The sequence below is a fragment of the Numenius arquata genome, unplaced genomic scaffold (assembly GCF_964106895.1).
Source record: "Numenius arquata unplaced genomic scaffold, bNumArq3.hap1.1 HAP1_SCAFFOLD_280, whole genome shotgun sequence".
Classification (NCBI taxonomy): Eukaryota; Metazoa; Chordata; class Aves; order Charadriiformes; family Scolopacidae; genus Numenius; species Numenius arquata.
In genome coordinates this window covers 69,703-95,285 of record NW_027414697.1, presented here as the reverse complement: position 1 = coordinate 95,285, position 25,583 = coordinate 69,703, and the positions used below count along the sequence as shown (strand labels likewise).

The following is a 25,583-nucleotide window of genomic DNA, read 5'->3' as shown; positions in this document are numbered from 1 at the left end:
TATTTCTGTTTATAGTTTGTTTTATTCCTTGTTTTGAGTCTCTGATTGCAGATCTTTCAGGGCCATTGATCCAAGTTGGTTTTTGCTTTGTTTTTGCGGTTTTGCTAGGCAATGCTGCAGGAGGGAAGCCGGGCAGTGCTGTGCTGCTGCTGGATGCTGGGGTGGCCCTGAGGAAATCGGGCATTAGGAAGTCCTTTCCTGAGTCTAGTTGAAGCTCAGGTGATCTTCTGCTAGTGGGGTTGCCATGGCACTTGTGTCACTTAGGAAGTTCACTGACTTTTTTTGGGGTTCACCTTAGTTTCTGCTCTGTATGAGACTGCCAGCAAGCATTTAATTCCCATAGCCTTTGCTCCTGTTGCTCTGTGTGTCGCAGAGCGGTTTGTCAGACGGCTCTCTAGTGAATGAGAGACTTCCAGTGATGGTCGGCTGTTGGGGCAGTCAGAAACAGGAGAGGGGTGTAACTTAACATTTTGAAGCTGAGTGGAACTAGCAATTCGAATTTATTCTTTTTCTCCTGGCAAATGTCAGATCAGCTCTGAATCTTTTGCATTCTAGTCATACCAGGAAGGGTCATGAATCTTTAGTCTCGTGGTAGGTTTTCACCTGTAAACACTTTTGTATGCTTCTACTTGCATCTGCTTTTGTCCCTATAAAACTGACAGCTGGTTCTCTTGCTTTGTAGTCAATGATACTCTTTTGTAGTTCAGTTCATCTGCGTTTGTCTCATTCCTTCTCCCTCTCTGTTTTGGATAGCAGAATAATCTAATAACATGTTAAACAGAAGATTAACCAAGTGCACATTCCTATCTTAAAGACTACAGTGTGGGAGATAAAGGCAGAAGTGTCTCATCAGGACATGAGTAGGAATGCGGTGTGGTTACCACTTTTGGGGGTGTTTGGCAGTGGTGGTAGCTGTGGCCATGTGGTGGCTTGGTGCTTCTCCCTCAAACTCGGTGCAAAGGTTGCCTGTGGTTCTGACTTGGTTCTGCCCATGCCTTTGGTTGGAGTGGGGTCTGTGTGGTTGGCTGGAGTGTGGCTTAATGCCTTGTCTGCTTTGGGAAGATTTTGAGGTGTTGGACAGGTGGGACTGAGAGCAGGGTTGGCAGTTAGTTGGCTTTGGGCTCTTGTATGATGTCGTTAGTGCAAGGACTCTGGCTATTTTTTGATATCTCCCTGTTGTTCAATCCAGGTACATCAACCTCCAAGAAAGGGAGAAGTCTGAAGGCAGCATCCTCCCCAGCAAGTTTTGTTCTAGGCATCTGTCTGTCTTATGTCCACTCTGGAAGTGGTGCCTGTGAAGAATGACGTCGAGAGGTGCTGGGACTGCTTTCTCAAGGAAGAACTACAGGCTGAGCACTGAGCCAGAGAAGTCCAAGGTCACAGGTATGGGCCTCTACATGCTGTGTAAAAGCAGGACCACTGTGGCTTGGGGGAGTGCCCCTTGCTGCACTTGAGATCACCTGCCCCTTCCATTGCAGTTACCTTGCTATGTGAGGTGTGGTGGGGCTGGGACTGCGTAAATCCCTCAACTGAGATGAGATTTTGGGAGGGACATTCCTGTAGTATGAAGGACTCCAGAAGCTCATGTCACAGTGCCTATTCTTTGGCACACAGCCCTGCATCCTGAGGCTGGAGAATGTCCTGTTGCCTGCCTTTTTCCCTTCTGATTCAGGGAGTTCCCCTTCCAGGATGAACAGCTTGTCAAGTTCTCAGGTTAATCCTTTTCGAGGAAATTTTTAGTACCTGCTAGGCAGTCTGTTTTCTCTTGGACTTGCCAATCCAGCAGAATTGTGCTTATGAGACCACAAATCTGGCATTTGAGGGCACTGTTGCACCCAGGAATAAAGCGTGCTGCATCAGTGTGACACTGGGGATTGTTTTGCACGATGAAAGCTGAAGTGAAGCATGCATCATTAAAGAAGGCTGTGGGTTAGACGAGATGAACTGCATCTGCAAGCCATTCTGTCTCAGTGTCTCCTGTAGTGCGATTAAGAGATGTAGATACCAGGTATGAAACGGACGTCAGAAATTGCAATAGTGATAAGATTTCAATTTTTGTTTTTTGGAAACAAAATTAGATTCCCACCTCCAACCTTTGAAGTTACTTTATCTGCTACTTCCAGATACAGCAGGATTCCTGAGGATGTAGTTCCACCTGTGGGGACCAATTTATAGCCTCCCATTTGCTATTGTAGAGCAGCTCACGTTGGAAAGAGCCCTTGTTGCAGAGATGCACCCTGTGATGCTTGACTCTAGGGCTGCTAGTGAAGACAGTAAGACAATGAATGGCTCCTTGAAACTGTGTTTTCCACTGTGCTGATCTGCAAACTTGAACATCGTTTTCCCGTAGTTACTAGTCTCTTGCTTGTCTGTGAAATTAACGTTTGAGTTTTATCCCCTGACTCCCTAAGCTTATTTCCTCTCTGTTTTTTCACAAGGGATCGTAAACAGCAGGCTGCTGAACGATTACCTGCATCGCGTCTTTACCAATGCTGATGGGAACCAGCCTGCAGCTGCTTACAGGTATCGGACTTCTTCTCATTCGCTAGATGGCAAGCGATGATGTATCAGTCCCCAGATATCCAGCACTGCCGTGAAAGGAAAGATCTTTTAGTGCCACATACTGATCTTTGTTAAAAGCACAGCAGCACCGTGTTACAGAAACGACGCTGAGGTCTTGTTCTTTAATGGATTTTTCAAATTGCAGGGCTTGCTAGAAAGGATTCTTCAGAGTTTTTTTGCATGAAAAACCCCATGTACAAAATCACCAGGCAATATTTCTGAAATAAATAGGCAAGTAGGCATTTACCTTATTGTTTATGTTCCTCCTTATGTATAAGGAAGTGTAAAATGCACAGGTTTTAGGTACAGGAATGAAAAATAGGTCACCAGTGCCCTGTAAATTAAGGGCAGTAGTTTATTATTCCATGCTGAAGTATGGAATACCATACATTTCTCACATTGTGGAACTCTTGGTACTTTTATTATTAGGAGTCACCAAAGGAAAAGAAACACAGAATTCTTGCTTAGCGTCTGTTTTCTTCTATTAGTTTTCAGTTCTCCTTCAGCTTGTAGCCCAGCAGTTTGTAGCTTTGGATGAGAAGAATTTCCCTTGCATGTAGCTGTGTTGCCAGTGGCAAGTCAGACAGGTTCAGGGCAGGTAGGAGTGTGGCAGAGCGAGGCAGGCGTGTAGCTCCTGCTGGTTGGCGGTGCTGCAGAGTGGCTGGGGTCACATTCCACCGGCTATACTTAGTACTGCCAGCTCAAGTGTGAGCTCAGAGCTGCTAAAAATAGCTCTTGGCCCTCTCCACTCTTGGTGAGATAGGGTTATGGCCGGGGGAGGTAAAGTGGGTCATGTTACTTTGCCGCAAGCTCTCCTGCCAGCATGCCTTGGAATATTCCATCTGCCTGAGCATTTTGGGTCTCAGTATTTCTAATTTCTTTATCCGGTGATTAATGACGTGAAAGCACAGAACTGACAGTTTGTTGGACTGCTCTCTCTTTCTTCTTTTCCTCCCTTCCATCCTTTTCCCTGGGCTTGGCTGTTTGGTAGAAAGCCCAGCAGCGGTCAAACAGGCCTTGAAAATAACATTTGCCATACAAGAGCAGCTTTTATGCTACGACATCTTGTCTTCAGAGGCCTAAATTCCTCATAGAGGAACTCACTGCAGACACCTCTCTGGCTGTTTCATGCTCTTCTAACCCCCTTCCAGAACTCTTCCTCCATGCTGGCTTCTGATTAAGCTGCTTTGCTGAAACCACCTTCTCTCATGCCAACCGAAACCAATTCTTTGATTCCATTTCTGTGCACCTTCACATCCATCAGGCTTTCAAAAGGTCTCTCACCATAGTTTTAGGGAAATCCCAAGTTGTGGAGAAGTGGGAAGTTATTCCACAGATGACTTTGGAAATGGGAAACAGGGATAGCAGCAACTAGTGATTCTCATGGTAGAAGGATGTCCTGCTATGGTCCCTCAAAGACCTGCAACATGACCTGTGTTCCATGTATCCTTGCAAGACTTGGAAAGGGAGAGAGCATGAGGTGGGAAGGTTTGCTGCTGTTACAAAGCTATTTAGAACAAAGTAAATGTAAGATGGTTGTGAGACAATGACCAGATAGTGAAATGGTCTATGAAACTCAGCGTAGGGAAATTCATAGTGATATATTGGCAGGGGAACAGTCTCACCATTGTGCATAAAATCATGGGCCCTGAGCTGATTTTTACTGCATAGGAATGAGATTGGGGTAGGAATACTAAGTCTTTAGTAAGGAAAAGAGACTAGGAAGTTAGGAATTGTTAGGAAAGGATGTAGGATAAGGAAAATCATTATGCTGCTGAATAAATTTGTGATTTACTCTCATCTTGAGTAACGTGGTTCTGGCTTCACCAACTCCAAAAGGGTATTTTAGAGCTGCAGAGGTTTTGAGGAGGGGTAAGAGCAAGTCAGATGTCTGGAGTGGCTCTTGTACAAGGAACAGATAAGTAAACTGACCTTGAAAAGAGAGAACGAGGGGAGGGCAGTATGAGAAAGTTCTCTAAAATAGTGGCCCAGAGGGGGTGTGTGAGAGTCTTCTCCTCGGTATGAAAATAGAATGTTTTTGGCTGTTGTCAGAGAGAGGATGCTGGTCTAGCCTGACCTTTGTCTGAACTGCTACAGATGTTGCTGTGGTCTTCTCCCTTCTTTTGTCTTATGAAATACTTGGGGGGGTAAAAAACCCAAATCCTGACTTATGCCATGTTTGTATGATGCTGACTGCAGCAAAGTCGTGGTCCACAGCTACTGGTAGTACAGCTGGTGTCTTCCTGCCACTGTACTGCAGTATGGTTTTCTTCCTGCCACAAAATATTCCCAACTGACTGAAGACTTTAAGATCCTTTGTTAACTACTTTGCTTGTCCATGCTACATTTGGTCCTTGGTTCATGCATTGCCCCAGCGCAGTGGGCAGCAAATTCCTCAGATTCATTACAAGAAACTCAGATGGACAGAACTTCCCGGTTCATGTCTCACAGCGCAGAAATGTGTAGATGTGTGTCTGAGCTGCAACTCTTTAAAACTTGGAGATAGAGTTTTCTGAAGAGCTCCTGTGCATTTTTATTCCCTAGAAAGCACCTGACGTTCCAGAACCTGCAGGAGCACCTTGAACGGTTGCTAGCAGAGGAGAATGGCTCCGAAGACAGTCGAGGTAGGAGACTGAGCGTCTGTCCAATTTGTGCTTCTGCTTGTGCTGCCTGATTGGGAGGACAAGTTGTATCATGAAAGGCAGTTCCCTGAGTGAGCGTTTCTGCCCTCCTGTGCTCTAATTCATTGTACCTTTAAATCATGCTGTGAGGGGCTCATGAGCAGGTCTCCTTGCAGATGGAAGAGGCTTATTTCCAGGTGAAAATGCCTGGAAAAGCAGTTTTGGGGGAAATGTTGGAGATATTTCACTGATAGTGGTATGCAGAGCCATTGCTGTGACCAGCAGTGTGCAGTGCTATCCTTGGTGGGAAATGCAGGGGCTTGTTGACAATTTTTGCAGACTGGTCTCCACTGTAGGTATTCACTTTGGGCCTCAGGCTGCTGCCTGTATTCTTGGTAGCATCCGTTTCCCTGAATGAGTCGGGAGGTGGCAAGATACAACCTGGCTCCTTTCCTAAAAAGAAGAATTTTTCTTGCTGGCTGCAATCAAAGTGCGATATGTTAACCAAACATTTGGCTCAGAGTTTAGTTTCCTCTTTGAATTTTGCCAACATAAAACTTTCAGGCAATGTGGAAAACTTAACATGTGACCTGTAGCGTGGCCAGCAGGACTAGGGAAGTGATTGTTCCCCTGTACTCAGAACTGGTGAGGCCCCACATTGAATACCGTGTTCAGTTTTGGGCCCCTCACTACAAGAAAGACATTGAGAATCTGGAGCGTGTCCGGAGAAGGGCAACAAAGATGGTGAGGGGTCTGGAGCACAGGTCCTGCACGGAGCGGCTGAGGGAGCTGGGGGTATTCAACCAGGGGAAAAGGAGACTGAGGGGAGACCTTGTTGCTCTCCAAGGCTACCTGAAAGGTTGTAGAGAGGTGGGGGTTGGTCTCTTCTCCCAAGGAACAAGTGATAGGACAAGAGGAAATGGCCTCAAGTTGTGCCAGAAGAGGTTTAGATTGGATATTAGGAAAAATTTCTTCACTTAAGGGTTTGCCAAGCATTGGAATGGGCTACCCAGGGAAGTGGTTGAGTCACCATCCCTGGAGGTATTTAAAATGTGTGTAGATGTGGTCCTGAGGGACATGGTTTAGTGGTGGACTTGGCAGTGCTAGGTTAAGGGTTGGACTTCATGACCTTAAAGGTCTTTTCCAACCTCAACGATTCTATGATTCTATGACCTGAATGCTGCATAGCTAAGACCTTGTGTGTTGCTGTGAAAACTTCCTTTTGAATCTCACTGGTGTCTCCTTTCCTGAGGTTCTCATGGTCTAACATGGTTAACACTGTTTTGTTCTTCCTCCACTGTAGTGGGATCGAGGTGCTGTTGGAGTCTAGTTGGAGGCACTCATCAGGTGTACTGATAAATCCTGCACAACTTTTCCTAACAGGTTTTTTTGCAACTCTCGTTTCAGATCAGGTAGCAGAGGGCCGGCTTGGTCCCTCTACTGTGGTGTTGGACCACACGAGCGGTTTTGAGGGGCTCCTGCTGGTCGATGATGACTTACTTGGGGTGAGTGTGATGCTGGGTGCAACAGAAAATGGTCTTGTGGGACTAAAAGCACTTTGGGCTTCTTGGTTTGTTCTTCATAACAGATCCCTGTGACTGGCTTTGTAGTGTTTTGTAAATGGAGTCTACCCAGAAGCTGCAGGATCCTGGAGGAAATGAGCTCTCCTGGGAAAAGGTCTAGCAGTACCTTAAGTCTCAGCAAGCTCTGAGAGGAGCTGCGAGGAAGTGAAAAGATGACCCTGGCCCAGGGGCTCACTGAAGAGCTCGGCTAAGCAGAGGAAGGGCTGGCAGCCAGCTTTCCTGTCCCTCCCTCCAGCAGCCTGCCTCTTCCTTCCTTCCTTCTGGTCTTCTCTAATGGTGGCAAGAGGCTGAAGCTGAGGACAGGCCCCACCACTGTATTGACTTGTTGCTTTCTCCTTTGCTCCCACCAGCTCCCTGCTTGCTCCTTAGCTAATGTTCTTCATGCAGAAGATTAGCTGAAGGAATCCACTGGCATTTAATCCTTTCCTGCTTCAGTAATTTCTGCACTCCTTTCACCCTGTCACTGAGCATGCACATCCTGTGCTTCTGTGCTCATTCCCTCCTTAATCTATGTATCCTCTTTTAACTCTAGCAGAGGAGACTGCCCTGGTCCCCCCTTTCCCATTAACCGCCCGCTGTACCTTACCTCTGTAGCTGATCTCTTACCAGATCAGACTGGTTTTCCTGTGAATTCCATGTTGCTACCTTCATTTATTCTTCATGGTCTGTCCTGAGATGGAGAGAGTCAGGAGTTAACAGGGTTCAGTTTCTGGGCAGCGTGTTACCTGCCAGTCCTGAGCTTTAGTCTGAACACCCTGAATCTATAGTTTTGTTCTAACTTGTCCAGGATTCAGATTCTTTCCTGTATAATAGCCACTTTTGTATACCTGTCACAATTCGCTGGGAACCTGTCTGTCGCCACGTTGCCCTTGTAACTGCTCCATGCTGCATGCTTCACTGGGGTTTATCAAGTAGAGATGAGCTGTAGGGAGAACCTGGATGGTTTCCCTAGGGCCTGTTGGCTCTGAGTGCAGCTGCTGGGATGGGGAAGATGTTCCTTCTCTTCCCTGCACTGTGCTTGTGAATAGCTCTCCATCTTGCTCTGGTTTTGAGGGCTAGGAAGGAGAGAATGGGTAGGGCTGAGCTAAACTACCTTATTGCCTGACTTTAAAATACCTTTTGTTTGTTGATCCAGGTGATTGGCCACAGTAACTTTGGGTCCATCAGGGCCACGACGTGTGTGTATAAAGGTAAGGAGATAAACCAGCGATGCTTTGAGAAAAGACCCCGGGAAGAGTGCATGTGCATTACAGAACTAGAGAGCTCAGGAAATCTTGAATGTGTGCCAGATCTTGAGCCCCTTCTTCCCAAGTTCATCCACTGGCTTTTTCAGGAAGTCAGAAGGATGGAGGATTGTGTGATGCTGGAGCGAAGAGGGGGGAGAGGAATGTTAGAGGTGTCTGAAGCTCCTTTGTGTGCCACGCTTATTTCTGTGGGAGCAGTGTCAGGTTCTGCTTCTCTTAACAACGAGCCAGGCGGCAGCTGTTTACTGTGTGGCATCTCTTTTTCTTTCAGGGAAATGGATTTACGAGGTGCTCATCTCCTCCCAGGGACTCATGCAGATTGGCTGGTGTACTCTCAACTGCAGATTTAATCAGGAGGTAGCATAACTGCTGCATGTGGCACAGGGCTGCTCTGTGTTCCTCCACTGCTTTTTAAGTCAGTGTGGAGCATCGCACTGATGCTGTGCTCCTGCCCTGCTGGCATTTCATTTCCACACCAGGTCTGCTGTTTTAAAAATCTTTACTGGACTCTCTGGTCGGTGTTCACAGTATGGTCCACAGTGTGAAAGCCTCGCACACTGGGTGCATTGCTGTCCTCTTGCTGTGTGTAGCCACTGCTATGGCTCTCGGGATGGCCCTCAGCCATGGTGCTATGGGGCTTTCTTGCCCAGGAGAGGCAGGCCCAGGGCAGCTCTTCTCAGGCAGCAGGTGGGATGTTTGATGCTGGGAAGGGATGTTGGCTGCAGAGTTTCACTAACTTGCCAGTCTGTGACATGTGAGAGGGGAGGTGATGGGCATCCTGGGGTGCTGCTTTGACAGAATTTGGAAGTGTAGTGTGCTAGTACTCTTCTGACCCCAAAATGAGTAGGGAGTGGTATATTTCTCTTGAACCAAAGATTGCAGGCCATTGGATTCACTTCTGGTGAGGGCTTTTTCCAGGCAGAACGTGTACACTCTCAGCTGCTCTCGCTGTCTGCTGGTCTCCCCCTTAAAGCCACTTTTGCAATGAGAAGGATCCTGTATGCTTGGTCTGGTCTGAGTCTCCTCTTTCATACTTTGGTGCAGGAAGGAGTTGGAGATACACCAGATTCATATGCGTATGATGGAAACAGGGTGCGCAAGTGGAACGTGACTACCACCAACTATGGCAAAGTGAGTAGCTGTCCTCTCAGGAACGGGGTGTAAAGAGAAGAAAGCAGGTGGCTCCTCCTGCTCTACTGGGCCCCGTAAAATGCCCTCAGGCTGTCCTCCCTGCTTCAGTCTGCTCTCAGGGAGGCTGCCTGCCAGCAATTGTTGGTACTTCAGGGGCGCTGGACATCCTTATGTGGGTGCTTTGTTCAGCAGCCTCAGCAGGCTGATTCCCAGCATAGTGCTGCTGTTGGTCTCTGGAAGGCCCTGGTTCTCTGTAGCACATCAGAGGATGATGCAGCGTTGGGATAAATATATGTTTGATCTTGTGCATGTTCCTAGTGCTGGAGGGGAAAAAAGATCCCAATCAGGGGTTTATGTGCAGCTTCCAGAAGTGTCTGAGAAAGGTATGTGAGCTGCTGTGAGGAAGAACTTTCTCTTCTTCAACGCTGAATCACAAGGGATTGGTTGGGTTGCAGTCTTTCTTCTGATACGGGAACGCCCTGGGTATATGTTTAACCTTTTCTCTCCCTTTACTGCAGTCTTGGGCAGCAGGAGACATCGTCAGCTGTCTGATAGACCTTGATGAGGGCACCATTGCTTTCTGCTTGTAAGCATCTTTTCCCTGTTCCCTGCTTTGTTGATGCCTGCGTGTAACGTACAGGTTTCAGCAGATTGCTGAGCCGTGTTTCTGGCCTCTCCCCTTTAAGTTACTTGGTAGTTCCAGCCTTTGCTTTTCTGCTTTGTGTTTGGAAACCATATAAACAGGCTGTTGAGCCTCCTAAGCTCAGGTGAAAGCATTTGACAGAAAGATATTCAAGCTGTGAAGTCTGTGTAAGGTTTGCTAGGATTTTAGAGGGGAGGGCATCTCTCCTGATGCTTAATATTACAGTTGGCTGAGTCACACTGGTTGCTTTTGAGGTCAGTATAGACCTTGCCTGTGCTAGATACACAAGGAGCTGTGGAAAGGCTGATAGATCTCCAGCCTCCAACTCCCATGGACAGTGAGCAAAGGCCAGTCTGAATAAGAATTGTTCTCTGGCTCTAAACTGCAGCATGCGATAAGTCAGCCAGAATTAAAGATTGTTAGATGCTCCATGTCATCTTTTCAAGAAGAGTAGATTGAGAGCATTATCCTTTTATTTCCACAAACATCAAATGGGTGAGGCCAAAAATGGCACCTGCCTTTAAAACTGTCCTGCTGGTTAGTTATCATGTAAGGATTTAGGTTGCCCTTGAAGCTGGGTGGTCTCTGCATGTTGACTCCAGTGCCTTCCTGTGCCATGGTATGAAAATGGCAGTGCTGCTGTGCTCCTCATGGCCATCGGTCCGCCAAGCTGTGACGTTTGCATGTGTGCCAGGTTAAGAGTGACAGGAGGCATGACTGACTGATGTGTCCATGTTGGCAAGTTGCTGGGAGGGGAACACATATAATTGGATTGCCCAGTTGACCTCAAAATCTTCCTACTGTGACTGAAATCTTGTGGCTTTTCCTTCTTTCAGGAATGGCATATCTCTGGGAACCGCTTTTGATAACATCACAAGGGGTGCTGGAATGGCTTACTTCCCTGCCATCAGCCTCTCCTTCAAAGAGTCCGTTGCTTTTAACTTTGGAAGCCGTCCACTCCGATATCCTTTAGGTGTGGGGAGAGGAGGTCTGAAGGGAGAAGAGCCTGTCCTGAGACCGTCTTTGGAGGCTGTAGAATATACATACCTGACTGCAGTTTGCTTTTTTCTGTTGGCACTTGTGCACAGAGCAGGGTCAAGGAGAGAAAAACCAGATGCCTCCTCAGCTGGAGCAGAACTGCAGGGCACACAAACATGAGTGCTGGTCCCCAACAGTCTCTGAAATGAGATTTGCTTTCAGCTCTGAATCAACAACGACTGCTGCAGCTGGGGGCTGCCTGTTCCTAGGCTCTCAGATTCTGCAAAAATCTCACTCTCCAGTTTTGGAAACCCTAATGCTGCTGGCCTGCTCAGCCTCTTGGCTACTGGTCTTTTCTACCTCCCAGCCACACAGGACCTCTGACATGGTAGGAGCATTGCCTGCTGCCTTCCTATGTGAACACTGAGACCTGCAGCTCCTGTCAGAGCAGTCCTGGGTGTGCGTGTTGATAGCAGCAGTGGAGGCTCCAGTCTGTCTTTCTGATGAGAGCAGAAGTGTGGTGTGAAATACTTGCTGCTTGCCATATTGAGGAAATGGGGATAAGAGCTTGTGGCTTATCATCCATTTAGAAGGCACTGTGGTTTGAACTGACTGAGGCATGTGTGGGTATAAAGTAAAATAGAGACACAGTCTTTTCGTTGCACAAACAAAAGAAGTCCTGTAAGGATCAGATTGCATTTTACCTTAACACTTGCCTACTTATCCAGTGGAAGGTTACCGCCCCTTGCAAGATCCTCCTGCTGCAGACCTAGTGAAGGCTTGCAAGCTGTTAGGCTACCTGAAGAACGTGATACATATTGGAATAGATGTGACGGTAGGCTAATGTCACTGGGTGGATCTGTGGGGCACTGTGCTGGAATATGTGGTTCTGCACTTCTCAGCACATGCTGAGAGCTCAGATGTTTCCATACACCTGAGAGTCTAAATACTTGCATACTTTTGCTTGGGGCGTGCATGTCCCTGGAACTCTTTGGTGTGCAAAATGGGAATCCTGATAGTTCCAGGACTTAAGTTAAATCATACTGGGCTTTGTTGTTCCCGGTCCTATGAAGTTTCATTCCTAGTATGCAAGGGCTGATGTTTGTTGGGAGTCAGAACTGCTGGATTTCAATTTGCAGCTTTGAAAGAAACTTGCTCATATACTAAACTTTCTATTGATGTCCTGGTGATGATGAAATTCTAGCCGGCCTGCCTTGAGAACTATTTTGGCTGTGGCACTGTTTGCTAGAAACCATTTTTTTTCTGCCAGCATGAGAGATGATCTGTTTATGCCCAAAGCATAGGGAACGCCATCTGCTATGGTGTTGGCTTGAGTGGAGGCTGGCTTTACTACCTCCTCTGCAGGGATTCCCATTTACAAATTATCATACACACTTGAACCCTTTTGGAAAAACAGATTGTCAAGGTGTGTGCATGTGGCTGAGAGTGACTGACATCTGGACTGCACTGCAGCTCTCCAGAGGCAAGGGACCTGGCTGCTTTGCCATCCTGAATTCCCATGTTAAAGGTTTTTATTGCAATCAGGCATGAGACAGCAAACAGTGGCTGCTCCAGGCCACCAGTTCACTCGGTCACTGGTGTATGGGTGGATTGGGCTGGATCCAAGCTGTGTGTTTTTCTGGGTTTGTCATTGCAGGAGGGGAAGCTGGTGGAGAAGGACACATCCATGTGGCAGCTACAGGGAGAACCCACAGTGTTGATTACGTTAGCCCACATCTTCAATTATTTCTCCCCTCTTATGGTGAGTTTTGCCTGCCCATTGGAAGCTTCTGTAGGTGCTAGTTATTGTGTTTGCAAGGGGAGGTAAACTTCGGCTTTCACTGGGAAGTGACTGTGCTTTGGAGGACTGTTGACCTGGCTTTCTGTCTATAGTGCAAGGTGTACCTGGTGGAAGATGTGCTCATGACCTTCCTGTTGAGCATCCTTGAGCGAGGAGGGGCAGTAGACGCCCATCCCCTTATTCAGCAGCTGCTGGATCTCATGTGGCTTCTTATGGAGGTGAGTTGCTAGGGTGCTGGTTCCTCCCCAGGGATCGCAGGGAGACCCTGGGAGGTGCTGAGGACAGGAGCCTTCCCTAGAAAATGCTGGTAGTCATCAGTGTCTTTCCCTTCCTGGTGCCAAGATCCCTTTTTTGTGGTAGACCACCCTCTCACCTAGCTCATCTGGCTGGTGCTTTGCATGCAGGGAATGAGGGTTGAATGCAGAGGGATTGGTAATGGTGACACTGGCCATGAGCTAACAAGGCACTTCTAAGCTTCTCCTACTGCTAAAGGAACTGGTGATGTTGAACAGCTTTGTGCTTCTGGGAACATCAAATTCATCAATAAGAAATGAGTTGGTCTCTTGGATATTGTTAATGCTTATGTGACTGTGGAAGTCTTAAATTGCCACCACGTACCCCAAGAGATCAATCAGAGTGTGCAGGACCGGAGTGGAAATGGGCACCACTTCCAGCACTGTTGGGGAAAAACCTCCTCCAGCTTCCTGTGCCTCTTCCTGTCTGAGCTGGATGGGGTCACTCTTTCCTGGGACACTTGTTTGAAACAGTCTTTAAAAGCCACTGGGAAGCTCCTGCTGCTGGAGTGCTGGGGCAGAGCCCGTCGCTGCCAGAGGTCTGCTTGGAGACAGCATGTCTGTCTGTTTGGGTAACAATTAACAGATATGGGCGCTGGCCTGGCCAGCTGTCAAGAAAAGTTTAATTGAAAAATTTCACAACCCTCAGGCCCATCATCTTAGAAATGAAGCTGAACACCCTGGTAGGGCTGCTGCGTTTGTGGAAGAGTTGGCTCTTGTCCTGGTGGTTGGCTATGAGCTGGACTCAAAAAGACAGCTCTTCCATCACCGCATTTACACAAGAATAACTTCTTTCCTTTCTGGGTTGGTTCTGCCAGCACTCTGTGTTTGGTAGGTTCAGGGGATACAGGGATGGGTGACAGCTCAGCTAAATAGGACCTGGGATTTTGGCTTTTTGTAGATTACTTTTGGATTGGTTTTACTAGTCAGAAGGTTGTTTCCCAGTAGCAAAGCGATGGCACCAACTTCTGCTCAGATTTTCTGCTGTGGAGTCAGATGGACAAACACTGTGGGTTCAGAGCACCTGCTTTTTCAGTTCAGAAGTGAATCCTTCCTTCCAAGGTCATGCTCTGGGAACTGTAGCTGTTCTCAACTCCATGCTGTTGCTGTTCAATGTGGTTTTTATTTTCTCAGGAGTATGAAGTGCACGAGTGCCTCAAGCAGCTACTGATGTCCCTGCTGCGGGCTTATAGGTTCTCCCCCATCATCCCAGATCTGGGATTACAAGTGAGTTGTACTTCTGGATCCCCAGGAATCTGTGATTAGCCAGCTTCCGTTATGTCCCTTTGTCCAAAGGTACATGATGTTTTGTATTTTGCTGTTGTTTGATCCAGAGATAGGTACAGTGTTACAGAACTGCTATTAAGAGTCCTATCCTCTTGTGTAGATGGAGTTACTTTTGCTTCTCCTGTTTCCCTAGATTCACTACCTCCGGCTCACCATTGCAGTCTTGAAGCATGAGAAATCCAGGAAATACCTACTCAGCAATGTTCTGTATCCTTTGTGCCTCTTCTTGTCTCAGTTCTCCCTGCGCTCAATAATGCAGACAAGGAGACTGCAAGGATCTGCAGGTCCTTAGAGGCAGAAGCCACCCTACCTTTTGAGAGGTCATTTCTAATTTCTCAGGTCTCCTCTGTCTGCCTGACACCGTTCACTACAAAGTCCTGCTTTGAGGAGGGGTAGCGGTGTCATGTAGGTCATATCCTGCTAACACGCAGGACTTCTTTCTGCCTGCCTGACCTCTCTAACGTCCCTAGAGCAAAAAGACTTTCAGAGCAATCCAGCTGCCATGCTAGCATTTGGGCAGCTGCTGTGATAACTGCAGGTTATCCTGGAAGTGATAACTTCCAGGAGAAGGGAGCTCTGGATCTTGCAGAGCTTTCAGTGGTTGTTTGGAAAGAGGTCTCTCACTTCAGCTCTGGAAACATGCCTTGTACCTTCTCCTGTTGTAGCATCTGTGCTTGCTTTAACTTGGCCACAGCTTCGATGTGCTCCGTTCCGTTGTGTTCTTCTACATTAAGAGCCCACTGCGTGTGGAGGAGGCTGGTTTGCAGGAGCTCATTCCCACCACGTGGTGGCCAAACCGCTTCACCAAGGAGGTAAGGGCACATCCGCTAGGGAGGCTGGGGAAATTTTGTGTGCCTTCCCATCACTTTCTGGCTGAAGAAGTTGGATGGCCCATGTTTCCAACTGCATTAGTATTGGTGAACCCTGCAGAGCTGTGTGAGAGTTGTAGCCTCTCTGTTGCCCTTTTTTATCCCTTAGTGGGGATGTTCAGGGTGTGTTGCTCAGGTCAAGGGAAGGGGAAAGTTTTCTGTGGCAACAGATTTGGGAGGGAACTTCACAGCATCTGAGGAATTACAGGTTGACTTCTGTGTCCTCAAAAGGTCTCCCACCCTTACTCATTACGAAGCTAGGGAATGCCTGTTTAGGTGTGCTGCCAGCTGCCGTCACACACTGGCACGTTGTCTCAGGGAGTTTCTGCTCCCCCTTTGGCAAGACATTTTCCCTGTGCAGTGATCTCTTACTAATTGGTGTCTGTCTCCCAACCAGGGCAAGGAGAGTAAGGAGGTGAAGGAGGAGAGTGCTGAGGAGAGACTGCGGCGGCGGGCATATGAAAGAGGCTGCCAGCGGCTCAAGAAACGCATCGAAGGTCTGTGAGGAAGGGGAGGAATTGCCAAGATCCCATACCTTTTGTTCAGCTAGGGGGACCAACCCTTGAGCTGTTTCCAAATCCCCTTCATCCCATTTCCTGCCAGGATGGGCTATGCTGCAGAGGCAGGGGCCAGCCGTGCCGTTATCTGGTATAGGGGTATGAGTTCTGGGACCCCCCTGCAGCATCCCACCACGGGACACAAGCAAACCAAAGTTCCCCTTTAGGGGCATTGTTTCTCATTGTTTAGGGGCATGTGGATGAATTTATTGCTGGGTGGCAGAGAAGAAAATTCTCACAGTGATGGGATTAGCACCGGTTCTCCCTGGGCCCCCTCTCTGCTGAGGAGGTAGCCTTTCTCCTGGGGATAGGGTACTGCACTTGGGGTTAATATAAGTTGCTCTCCAGTGCTTGTTTTCTGACATGTGTCCCTGTTTTAGTGGTGGAAGGTCTCCAGGTTCAGATTCTGAAGCTGCTGCTGAACAACAAGGACAGAGGAGGGGTAAGTGCTCTGTGGATCTTCTGCTACAATATCTCCACATCACAAGGTATAGGTTTACCACCTGCTTTTCCTCCTGACAGGGGGAAGCTTCCAGATACATCTTCCTAAACAAATTCCGCAAGTTTCTTCAGGAGAACGCTAGCAACAGAGGGGTAAGTCAGAGGGCCAGCCTTTCCACAAGCCTTGCCCCGATTGCACTCTGGCACCTTTGGGCTGGGAGCTTTCCCCTTTTAACTGGGCTGTGTCCAGCAGTTGATCAACTGAGGTCTAGATATGTCAGGGAGTGGGGAGGAGGGAGAAGATATGAGGCTAGAAACCAGGCAACTTATCCAAGTCCAACACAGTGATTCATGGGAAGGTGGACCTTGGGAACAGCCTTGGGTGGGAGCTGAACGTCCTCCTAAAACCACTTGGGGAGCATCACTGCCTGGGTGAGGACTGTTCTTCTGGCCCTCGGTCAGGCTGTTTTGGGAGGCAGGTATCTGCTGCTGCAGGAAACCTTTTCTTCACCTGCACCTTGGTGTTCATAAGTAGCCCCATCTTTCGTGGTGGAGCATGTAGTATCTATCCTTCTCTGTCAGACCAGCTTGTTGTTTCAGTGCCCACGACTTTATAGAGGTGGAAACTTGCTGCCTGCTTTCAGGGCTGGGCTCTCTCCCAGTGCTGGAAGCTAAAGATAATAGCAAGGCTGAGAAGAGAAAGTTTCTGCCTGCCCCATGTGGCCACTGGCACTAATGCACTTTCACACCTGCCCTGATGGCTGAACTCTCTCATTCCTGCCCTAGAACTTGACTGTGTTATGCCCGCCAGAGTACATGGTGTGCTTCCTGCATCGGCTTATCGCTGCCCTGCGTTTCTTCTGGGATGGCCACAAGGTGAAGACTCCTGCTGCACTGAACAGTGAAGGTAAGGCCTGGAGGAGAAGCTCTGGGGACATTTCTGTAGTTAGGACAGGGTTTGCCTCTTGGCAGTGCTCTCCAGGATGCTGGAAGTTTTGTGTTTCTCATGAGTGCTGGTGCCTTCTGTCACCCTGTATCTGTAGTTCCCAGTCACCCTGGGAAATTCCTGTGTGCAGATCTGTTCCAGTTAACATCCAGACCTGAGGCTTTGCAAAGGGGCACTGGTACTGTTTGCTAGTTCCCCCTGGATGCTCTGGAGCGGAGTCCAGTATTGATTATGGGTCTGTAGGAGGGCAGTTGAGTGATCCCATTGTCAAAATTTAGGGGAAGATATTAGTCTGTTTTTGTTGTTCCCAGACTGTGGGAATTAAGGGGAAACAAGTAAGTGCCAGTCGCTTTCCCACCCTCAAACCCCTCCTTGGCTGTCCTGCCATGTTCTGCTTTGTAGTCCCCTTTATTACTTAAGGCTGACCCTTTCTCTAGACTCAGTAAGTACCTTACGGTCCCTGTAGGACTGACAGAGCTGGAGTAGGCAGGTGGAGAGCTGCCGAGTTTTCTGATGATGCAGTTTCCCCCAGTGACTGTGGCTGGGAGGGAAGAATTACTGGGAGGCCTGTTGTTGATGGCCATTGGTTACTCCTGTTTCTGTGTGGATGTAATGCTTGGTTCATTGTGGAGATCACATCTGCCTTAATGTCTAGTGCTTTTATGACAACAAAAGTTGTCACTCAGTGGCAGTCCAGTCTGGGCCCAGAGGGTCTATCTTAGGAGGACTTGTGTGTCTGCATGGGTCCTGTGCACGGGACTCAAAGAAACCAATCTCCTACTCTGCTTCAGAGGCATACATCCCTCCTCAACTCTTCTATAATGGGAAGGTGGATTATTTTGACCTTCAGCGACTTGGAGGTCTCCTGTCTCATCTTAAGAAGACTCTGAAAGGTAAGCGCTCATTTCCAATACCTGCATCCAGGTCCTGGCTGGACTTCACCCAAGAGATATCCTGGGGGGGAAGCAGTGGGTAATGAATTGTGATTAAATTTAGAGAGAGGAGACTTGAATTTTAATGAGGTGCAAGTTACACTGAAGAAGACGTCATCCCTCTTGGGTGAAGTGTCCTTTAAGTTAACAGTATACTCTTTCTATCCCTGAGTGGGGCCTGTGGCTGGTGGAGGGAAGGTGGTGGTCTGGGAATACCCTCTGGTGTGGTGCTCTTCCTGCACTACAGCCGAGGGGTGGGAGCTGTCAAAGCACTGACCGTCAGCCTGGCTCTGCTGGGTGTGAAGGATGTCCAGGATTTACTTGCTGTACCACTCCAGGCAAGCAATAGCAGCCCTGCCTATGTACCGCAGCTGCATATTTGTCTGCAGCATGCTAGTCTGGCAACAGACTTTCGAAGCCTCCCTTTTGGAAGGGTTAGAAACCCCTTGCTGTTCAGTCAGACTTGGTTTGTCTGGTTTCTGGCTGATGTGGCACTTGCCTTTGACTCAGACATCTTTTCTCCATCCCCGGTGTGTTTGCAAGATTAGAACCAATTTCCCTGTCTCAAGTTGATCCCTGGCTGTTCAGAATGAGATTACTTAGCTTGAGAACCACATAATCTCCTCTGGTATCTTACCAAGGTCTTCTTGGCCAGCTTTAAAGACAAGGCTGTGGACTAGAGGACATGTTGTTCAGGCTTTGTAAGGCATAACCATCAGCGCAGCCTTCCTCTGGGCTGAGAATGGTTTCTGCTCTGAGTCTTGGAGGGGACCTGCAGTCCTAATGACTTTGGGACATATCGTGGGACAGCGTTGAAGAGCTGGATGCTTAACAAATGGTCTCAGGCCCTGAGTTTCCTTTCCTTCGCTAGTCCAATTTGGCCCTGGCAGTTGTTTCCTGATTCCTCGGTTATTCTCTTTGTTGCTGGTAGGACCAGGAACAGAAATGGGTTCTGAGTGAGCAGCACCTGTTGCTGCTTGGCCTCTGCTGTGTTGACAAGGGCAGACGTATTCCATGTAAGGAAGCTTGGGGAAAGTGAGCGTGTTCTCACCCAGCATCCAACTTTGCTGACTGCTTCTCTACTGCCAAGAAGCAGGAAAGAGGATGAGCCTAGGGCTGCTTTGTGGGAAGCAGAGGGTGACTCCTGCGTTCACAGATGCTTTGGTGTGCTCTGTGCAGATGACCTGGCTGCAAAAGCCAATGTCCTGATCGACCCTGCGGAGCTGCAGGCAGTGACTATGGACGATCTTGATGAAGATGAGGAATCAGCAACATCAGCAGCACAGGTAAACAGTGTACTGTTATTCATCTGTGGGGACCAGGGCAGCAAGCTCAGCCTCTGGCTAGAAAATCTTTGCTTTAGAGGAAGGCAATGTCTGGGCCAGGACTGTAACCAGTCCATGGGCAACCAGATAAACAGCTGCACTTGCCTGGGGATTACTAGAGATCAGCAAGGTCCTGGATGCACCAAGTTTAAGCAGCAAAATTTTCTTTGCTCTGCTCTTTCACTACCCGCTGATCTGAATATGCCTCCTCCCCTCCATGGCAGCTCTTGGTGTTTGCATTTGAAAGGGTGTGAGGCAATTGCAGGCAGAGCAGCTTCTCGCTGTGCAGATCTGCTGCTTGTACCTGGCATATGCCCTTAGAGGAAGGGATATCCATTTGCTAACCTGTCACTGCTATCCCAGCCACGGTAGGAAGGGTATCTGCTCGCCTTCCAGTGGCCACTGTGCATCTATACAAACATCCTTGCAGGGAAATAGCAAGCACCCAAATGTCTAGAACTGTTTCTCCCTTAATTTCTTTCTAGTCTCAGCGTCCCTCTGCTGCCCTGGCCATTGGTGGAGCTCTTGCCAGACCTGGCTGGCTCAGCTCCCCCACCCTGGGCCGCGCCAACCGCTTCCTCAGCACGGCGGCCGTCAGCTTGATGAACCCGCGGCGGCCACTTGGCACCCTGGAGAAGATCAAAGTGCGCACACTAAGTGTGGAGCAGCGGACAGAGGAGGACAGTGAGTACTCTGCTGCGTGCTACCATGGCCCAGGTGGTCCCAGGGAGAATGGTGCCTTCCACCTCCCAGTAGTCTCAAGAGGGATGCAGTGTATTTACGGCATTGCTCCTTCCCATTCCCAGGGCATGCTGACACCCACAGTTAACCACTTTGCCATCCTGAACATGACACTGGCGCTGCTGTCACTCTCTGCATGTAGGAGGATGCTGCCTCGGTTCCTGCAAGTGCAGCGAGACTTTGCAGGGAGGTAGTTCAGAGGCAGCTGTAGCCACGCTTGCTCTGAGCACAGAGCAGCTGGAGGATGACATCTGCAGCAGCAGCACCACTGCTGTTGGGTTGGGGCTGGCAGGCCTCTGAAGCATGTACAGGGCTCGAGGAAGCAGGGCTTGCATGGCCTGGGTCTGTTTGCACAGATCTGGCAGGTCAACCTGCTGCAGCCAGTGAGATGGGAATGGGGTGTTAATGTATCTAGTGAATCCCCATGGGCTGGGAAGGAGCAGTGTGTTACAGAGGCACAGCAGGGCTTGGGCTTCAGGGAGGTGCAGGCAGAAGCTGAGGTGCCAAAATGCCTTGCTGAGAACTTCTCTCCTGTCTTGGGGGTGCATTGCAGTTGAAGGCAGCCATGGAAATGAAGGTCTCTTATTGGGCAGACCCCCAGAGGAGCCAGACCAGCCCATCACAGAGAACTCCCTCCTGGAGATCCTGGATGGAATAGTGATGATGTACAACCTCAGTGTCCACCAGCAGCTTGGGAAGGTAAGCAGCACATGCAATGCAGGAATCCATTCCCCCAGCTTCCATGCTGCTTCTTCTCTATTTTTTGATTATTTAGTGACTCTGTGTGCCCTTTCTTTCTCCTCCCAGGCCCCGTGGGGGATCTGGTTGCATGCTTATGTGTCTAGGGAAAAAAATATCCTCATTTATTGTTGGGATCTGCTTGGTTTTCAGATGGTTGGTGTGTCAGATGATGTGAATGAATATGCCATGGCACTGAAAGACACAGAAGAAAAAATCAGCCGCTGCCCGAAGAGGGTGAGTGGTCTCTGGACTCTGAGCTTTTTTTTCTGGTAGAGCCTCAGTATCTGGCAAAAAGGATGAAGCACAGTGGGTGATTTCTAGCCTCGGAGCAGCCAATGTCTTGGATGGGGTAGTAACCCATGCCTGGAGCTGGCAGCCACATTTCATACTCTGCCAACCCATTGTACCATGGCCTTAAGGAACAGAGGGACTGAAGCAACTGCTTTGGCTTCTCCCAGACGAGCCGTGGCAGCTTGCAAACCTCCATGTGCTGCAGACACCTCAGAGCTGGTCTCTTGGGGTGGGGACCCTCCAGTGCTGAACTGGGGACACATCTGTCCTATTCCAGCTGCCGGAGACCGAGTGTTTCTGATGATGCGTTAAAAAAGTATCTGACAGTCGTTGACCCTTAAGCTGCTGCCCGCGCTGGATCAGCATCTGCATCAGGCCTTGTGGGCTGCAGCTGAGACTAGTGAATACTCTTCATAGCACTGATTCCCACTCCCACAGCAGAAAGGCTGCTGACCCCTTTCCCTCCTGCCACTACTCCCTAACTAGCCCCAAGGTGGTATTTGTTTTCGCATTGTTTGTCCAGCTCTGAAAAAAGGATGCTATAAATGTCAGTGACATCTGCCCTCACATCTCTGTGCTCTTTACAGAGGAGAGACATCCACGAGGAACTACTGAAGAGCCAAAAGGTCTTCTCCGAGAAGCTCAATCACCTAAGCAGACGCCTTGCCTGGATAAATGTCACCATATATTCAAAGGTAGGTAGGAGCATCATGTGAGTGGCTCAGAGGAGACCAAGCAAATGAGCCTCTGTATCTGTGCTGCTCGGCTCGTGTCACAAGTGTCATTTTCCCTGGTGTTGGAGCAATGCCGATGATCTATTTGGCTTGTTTTTCCCTTCTTGGGCATCAGAGACTCCTTCCCAGACCTGTACCCCATTCTGTCCCAGGCTTGGTCCCATAGTGTTTGTTAGGACATGGCCCAATCTGTTCTGAGCTCTGCGGGGTTCTGTAGGCTTTTTCTTGGGGTATCAGGCCTCTGCACCGCAGACAGAAGAGTGCAGGTCAAAGGGACATTCAGTTCTCAGGGCATGTCTAGAGGATAGAGCCTACTATGAACCCTTTTTCACTTGGTTGCCACATAGAGAGTACATTCTGCACTTAGTAACGCAGTATCTCTTTGCACACGTTGTCCCTTTTTAACCTGTACTCACCATTTTCCAGGATAAAGTATCTGGTCTGTTTTCTCATGAGCAGTCTTGCTGTTGCGCTCTGCTGATCTCCCCTTCCTGCCTTCCTGTGCACGTTGCCTTGCCCTCTCTCTGTAACAGCTTTTTTGTGCTGCGGGAAGACGACATGTTTCCCTGAAAGTACAGTGGCAGCAGGGTCTCTGCACGTGTCCCGGGATGTAAAGAGGGAGGGGAAGAGTGGTAGTTCCTACAAACACGTCTGGCAGAGCTGCAGTGGCTTATCCTGATGCGTGTACTCTTTGCTCATCCCACCCTTCCCTCCCAGAGTAGGACTCCAAGGCACAGTGCTGTGCTCCAGCTCTCCAGCTGCATTAGCATAGCACATGCTTGCCAGAAAATAAACCTTTCTTCCCAGACTGCTCTTGAAAGGCTGAGGGGCATTAGCAGTGTGCTTTGCGCCAGGGATGGCTCCCATGGCCAGTGCAGAAACACTATTCACGTCTGTAGATGAGCTATTGTCACATTAGACGCAGGTGCCTGCCTCCCGTCAGGAGTGCGGTGTCACCTTGCTGGATGAATCAGCAGCATCTGGGAGTTAAGGTTACAGCCTTGTGCTCCTGCCTTGGCCGTCAGGGAGAGCAGGATGAAATGTGCCCCAGGAGCCGAGTGAGCTTGCTCTGGAGAGGAGTGTGGCTGCACAGAGGTCCCCGTCCATATTGCCTGTACCTTCAGGGCTCCATCTCACAGCCAGCACGGGTCCCTGCTATTTCCCAATGGAGACATCCACCCAGGAGGCTCCTGCGTCCGTGTGCAAGGGAGGGATACATCTGTATGAGTGTTACAGGCTTTGCTGATGGAGAGAAAGAGACTGGTTCTGTCTAGAGGTGAAGTCCTGCCCTGTGCTGAGGTGTCAGAGCACAGGAGAGGCTGCTCCTTCCTCTGGGGAATTAACCACTAGTTCATTCTGAGCTGAGGGAGTCAGGGTTAGATGAAAGGGAACGCTACAGCTTAAAAACACTCTTAGTTTTAACGTAGATAATCCTGCCTTCAAAAACATCCCTATGGGAAGACCATTTCGGCTTATCTTATGACAACACTGTATTTTTCCATCACTCTGTGGGTAATCACATCTTTGTATCCTCTTGGTGTAGGCTTTCTTCTAGCCTGGCAATACCTGAGATGATGTTTTGAGGTTATCAAGTCTTAGTAAAACCAAATGCAGCTTTCTTTACCTTAATGTTGCCTGCACAACTTCTTTTTAGCCTGAAAGCAACAGTTGAGCTGAGATGTGTGTTGGTGTCGAGATAAAGGTATCTTTTAGTCAATTTAGTTGATTTACACTAGTTCAGTCTAATTTACAGAACAAAGCCATGTAAATCTCCCAAAGATGGTAACTACGTACTTTAGAAAAGCCACTAAGCAATGAAATCAGTTATCTGCACCTCTGATTTTATTTTTTTTTCATTAGAAATGTAACCCTCCTCTATCTATTTTTATGCAAATTGCTATTACTTATGATAATGAGTAAGGGTATGAAATAATATTTCCTCTTTTTATGGCTTTTTGGGTGCTGATTTTTACGGCTTAAAGTTATGTAAGATGCCCTTAAATTTCCTGTTTTTAATTTAGGACCCCCTGAGTTTTGCTTAGAGAAGCAAGAGGCTGTTGTTCCTCAGGACAGTAAATCTGGCTGAATGGCTGGCACAGAATCCAAAAAGGCTGTGGCTGCCTGTTGCAAAGATCTGAGTTGGTATGAGCTTTCTGCCTGTTGCCCATTTAATTCCTGCAAAGGACCAGCTTGCTTTCCAGCAGATTTATGCTGGGTTTGCTAGTGCCTACCTTCCTTCAACCAGTGTACTTGGAATAAAAACTAGCGTGCCTTTTTTGCGATCTGGCCTGTGTGGTCAGGTATGTCCTACCAAGGAGTAGTTCTTGGAGGGTTTCAAGGCTCAGTGAGACAAAGCCATCAGATGCCATGTTGGTGATAGTCATGCTCTCAGCTTGAGGCTGGTGTAGAGATCTCTGGTTGTTCCCTCCACTTGATGCTTCTGTGGCTCTATGAAAAGACTGAATGGCACTGATCTGGTGAATGAACTTAGAGCAGTGGTCTGAGGAACATCTTATGACATGAGAGATGTTTCTGAGGTCGAAGCATGGTGCTGACTCCAAAGAGAAACTGGACAAAACTGAATGAGGATTGTTGCGTTCTCTCTGGTCAGGAGAAGATGCAGGACATATATTGGCTGCTGCGGGTGTGTATCCGCACCATCGAGCATGGAGACAGAACGGGCTCACTTTTCGCTTTCATGCCAGAGTTCTACCTCAGTGTGGCTATGAACAGCTACAGCGCACTCAAGAACTACTTCAGCCCCGTAAACAGCATGGAGGAACTTCCAGGTAAGGGGATGGGGAGGTCTTGCTAATTCTGGCCCGATAAAGTCTAAAGTAAGCCACATCCTGACAGTGAAGTGCTGGTAGTTGGGCATCATCCCTTCTGTGTCCTTTCCTGGTTGCAATGTGCTGCACCGTTCTATTGTCTGTGTGCTGTGGGGTGGGTGCTGAGTGCTGTTCCTTGAGTAGGCACCCACTGGTGAGCTGTGGCCATTGCTGAGCTTCTGCGGGGAGCCTGTGCCTTGCCAGAAGCTGTCGCAGTGTTGGCTGTAGTGAAAATCACTGGCAGCTGTGGATTTTGTTTCCAAGGACACACCAGGAATGGGCTGGGATGCTGGAAGGTGTGATTGCCCCCATAATGCCTACCACTGCCTGCTGCTGTCTGGGTGGGGGAAAATGTGCTGTGAGTGCAGGAATTGGGACTGCTTTCGAATCCCCCTGGGATTCGGATACATTCCTATGGAGATGACCACCCACTTGATGCCAAGAGTCTGTGTTTGGATGGATTCCCTCTGTGCATGTTCTGTGCTTTTCCTGACTAAGTGATCCCAGCAAGCTCTTAGCAAGTTGTTCTGTGCTTTCCAAAGCCTGCGAAGGTAAGAAGAGCTTCTGTTCCCGGCAGCAAGACATAGCTAAAGTGTTCACATCCATTAAGTGGGGGCTCTGCCTGCTGTTCGGGAAGCAGCAGAATTAAGCAGGAGCAGATTTAGTTAGCTGTAGCAGGAATGAATCCTATGGCCTATGCCACATCCACGGGAATGCTAGGACCACAGGGCTGCCCATCAGGCTGTTGGTGTGACCCCTGCTCCCTCCTCCTCTTTGCAGGCTACGAAGAGACCCTGATGCGCCTCGCTGCCATCCTGGCCAAGCATTTTGCTGACTCAAGGATTGTGGGCACAGGTAAAGCTGCACTCCTCTGCTTTTGGGTGATGATGTTGCAGGACTGACTAGTCTGTCTGTTGGTGGCTCACCAGACTTCTGTTGGGATCTACCTGCTGAATCCATTGAGTGCTTTATGCCTCCGCGTACAAAGAGAGGCTGGGAACTGCCCTTGTCCAGCGTGTCCTGCTTATTCCAGGG

General features: G+C 48.8%; 1 protein-coding gene across 3 annotated transcripts in view; it reads left to right on the top strand.

Moving 5' to 3' along the window:
- Window positions 1-1,189: 1,189 nt before the first annotated feature.
- The window catches only part of LOC141478159 (E3 ubiquitin-protein ligase RNF123-like), a 50,015-nt gene continuing 25,621 nt past the window's right edge, over window positions 1,190-25,583 (top strand). The window contains exons 1-27 of one of the 3 annotated variants that reach the window (XM_074167277.1): window positions 1,190-1,383; window positions 2,439-2,523; window positions 5,107-5,186; window positions 6,591-6,688; window positions 7,902-7,956; window positions 8,282-8,367; window positions 9,055-9,141; window positions 9,660-9,727; window positions 10,621-10,757; window positions 11,491-11,597; window positions 12,420-12,524; window positions 12,656-12,781; window positions 13,991-14,083; window positions 14,277-14,350; window positions 14,838-14,955; window positions 15,410-15,509; window positions 15,950-16,011; window positions 16,092-16,163; window positions 16,797-16,917; window positions 17,748-17,849; window positions 19,068-19,174; window positions 19,699-19,897; window positions 20,508-20,653; window positions 20,846-20,929; window positions 21,574-21,681; window positions 24,332-24,509; window positions 25,329-25,403. In XM_074167277.1, coding sequence (XP_074023378.1) covers window positions 1,302-1,383; window positions 2,439-2,523; window positions 5,107-5,186; window positions 6,591-6,688; window positions 7,902-7,956; window positions 8,282-8,367; window positions 9,055-9,141; window positions 9,660-9,727; window positions 10,621-10,757; window positions 11,491-11,597; window positions 12,420-12,524; window positions 12,656-12,781; window positions 13,991-14,083; window positions 14,277-14,350; window positions 14,838-14,955; window positions 15,410-15,509; window positions 15,950-16,011; window positions 16,092-16,163; window positions 16,797-16,917; window positions 17,748-17,849; window positions 19,068-19,174; window positions 19,699-19,897; window positions 20,508-20,653; window positions 20,846-20,929; window positions 21,574-21,681; window positions 24,332-24,509; window positions 25,329-25,403 — 2,755 coding nt within the window. In that variant the 5' untranslated portion in view covers window positions 1,190-1,301. Of the gene's footprint in view, window positions 1,384-2,438; window positions 2,524-5,106; window positions 5,187-6,590; window positions 6,689-7,901; window positions 7,957-8,281; window positions 8,368-9,054; window positions 9,142-9,659; window positions 9,728-10,620; window positions 10,758-11,482; window positions 11,598-12,419; window positions 12,525-12,655; window positions 12,782-13,990; window positions 14,084-14,276; window positions 14,351-14,837; window positions 14,956-15,409; window positions 15,510-15,949; window positions 16,012-16,091; window positions 16,164-16,796; window positions 16,918-17,747; window positions 17,850-19,067; window positions 19,175-19,698; window positions 19,898-20,507; window positions 20,654-20,845; window positions 20,930-21,573; window positions 21,682-24,331; window positions 24,510-25,328; window positions 25,404-25,583 lie in introns of all 3 variants that reach the window. The other 2 variants (XM_074167279.1, XM_074167278.1) reach the window with 2 other exon arrangements.